Raw genomic sequence first — 851 nt, forward strand, 5'->3', positions numbered from 1 at the left:
TGGGGTCAGAAGTGGTCCATATATGGGAATGGCCATAATGGGGTCAAGACTGGCCGAAATGGGGCTGAGCTAAAATGGGATGGAAAAAGGACCATGAAAAAGGAGAGATTTAGGACTGTTTTGGTCTTGCTTTTTGGGGTGATTTGGGACTATTTTGGCCTTGATTTTGGGGTGATTTGGGACTGTTTTGGGGCTGTTTTGGTCTTGCTTTTTGGGGTGATTTGGGGCTGTTTTGGTCTTTTTAAGGTTGGTTTTGGGGCTGTTTTGGTCTTGCTTTTGGGGTGATTTGGGGCTGTTTTGGTCTTGGCTTTTTGGGATGATTTGGGTTATTTTGGTCTTGCGTTTTTGGGGTGGTTTGGGGCTGTTTTGGGCTTGGCTTTTTAGGGTGATTTGGGGTTGTTTTGGCCTTGATTTTGGGGTAATTTGGGGCTCTTTTGGGGCTTGTTTTGACCTTGCATTTGCAGGCTGCTTTGACCTTGCTTTTGGCCTTGATACTGGCATGGTTTGGGGTTTGCTTTGTGGGGTGGGGGCAGCTGTGGGGGCTGATACTGTGTTTGCTTTGGGGCTGGTTATGGGGTGGGTTATGGGGTGGGTTTTGGGGTCGGTTTGTTCTCTCTGACCCCTCTCTGTGTCCCCCCCCCCCAGCTCTACAGCTGCCATTGGTGAGCGATGGGGGGGGCCGGGCCGCAGCCCCCGAGGTCCCCCAACACGCACCCCCCGCCCGGCCCCGTCACATGCTGGGGCTGCCCCAGCCGCCATTCCTGGTGCCCCGCAGCGTCGAGAGGTGAGGCCCCGCCCCCTGGATCCCATTGGCCCCCGCCCCCCCCCTTTGGCCCCACCCCCTGGATCCC

The 851-nt window shown here is 55.6% G+C and overlaps 1 protein-coding gene across 1 annotated transcript in view; it reads left to right on the top strand.

Moving 5' to 3' along the window:
- Window positions 1-422: 422 nt before the first annotated feature.
- The window catches only part of LOC107307804 (dual specificity mitogen-activated protein kinase kinase 7-like), a gene marked incomplete at its 5' end in the record, with an annotated part of 8,987 nt that continues 8,558 nt past the window's right edge, over window positions 423-851 (top strand). Inside the window, one exon of the mRNA XM_032441954.1 lies at window positions 423-784. Within this exon, the coding sequence (XP_032297845.1) occupies window positions 423-784 (362 nt within the window). The remainder of the gene's footprint in view (window positions 785-851) is intronic.

The sequence above is a fragment of the Coturnix japonica genome, unplaced genomic scaffold, assembly GCF_001577835.2.
Source record: "Coturnix japonica isolate 7356 unplaced genomic scaffold, Coturnix japonica 2.1 chrUnrandom942, whole genome shotgun sequence".
Taxonomy (NCBI): Eukaryota; Metazoa; Chordata; class Aves; order Galliformes; family Phasianidae; genus Coturnix; species Coturnix japonica.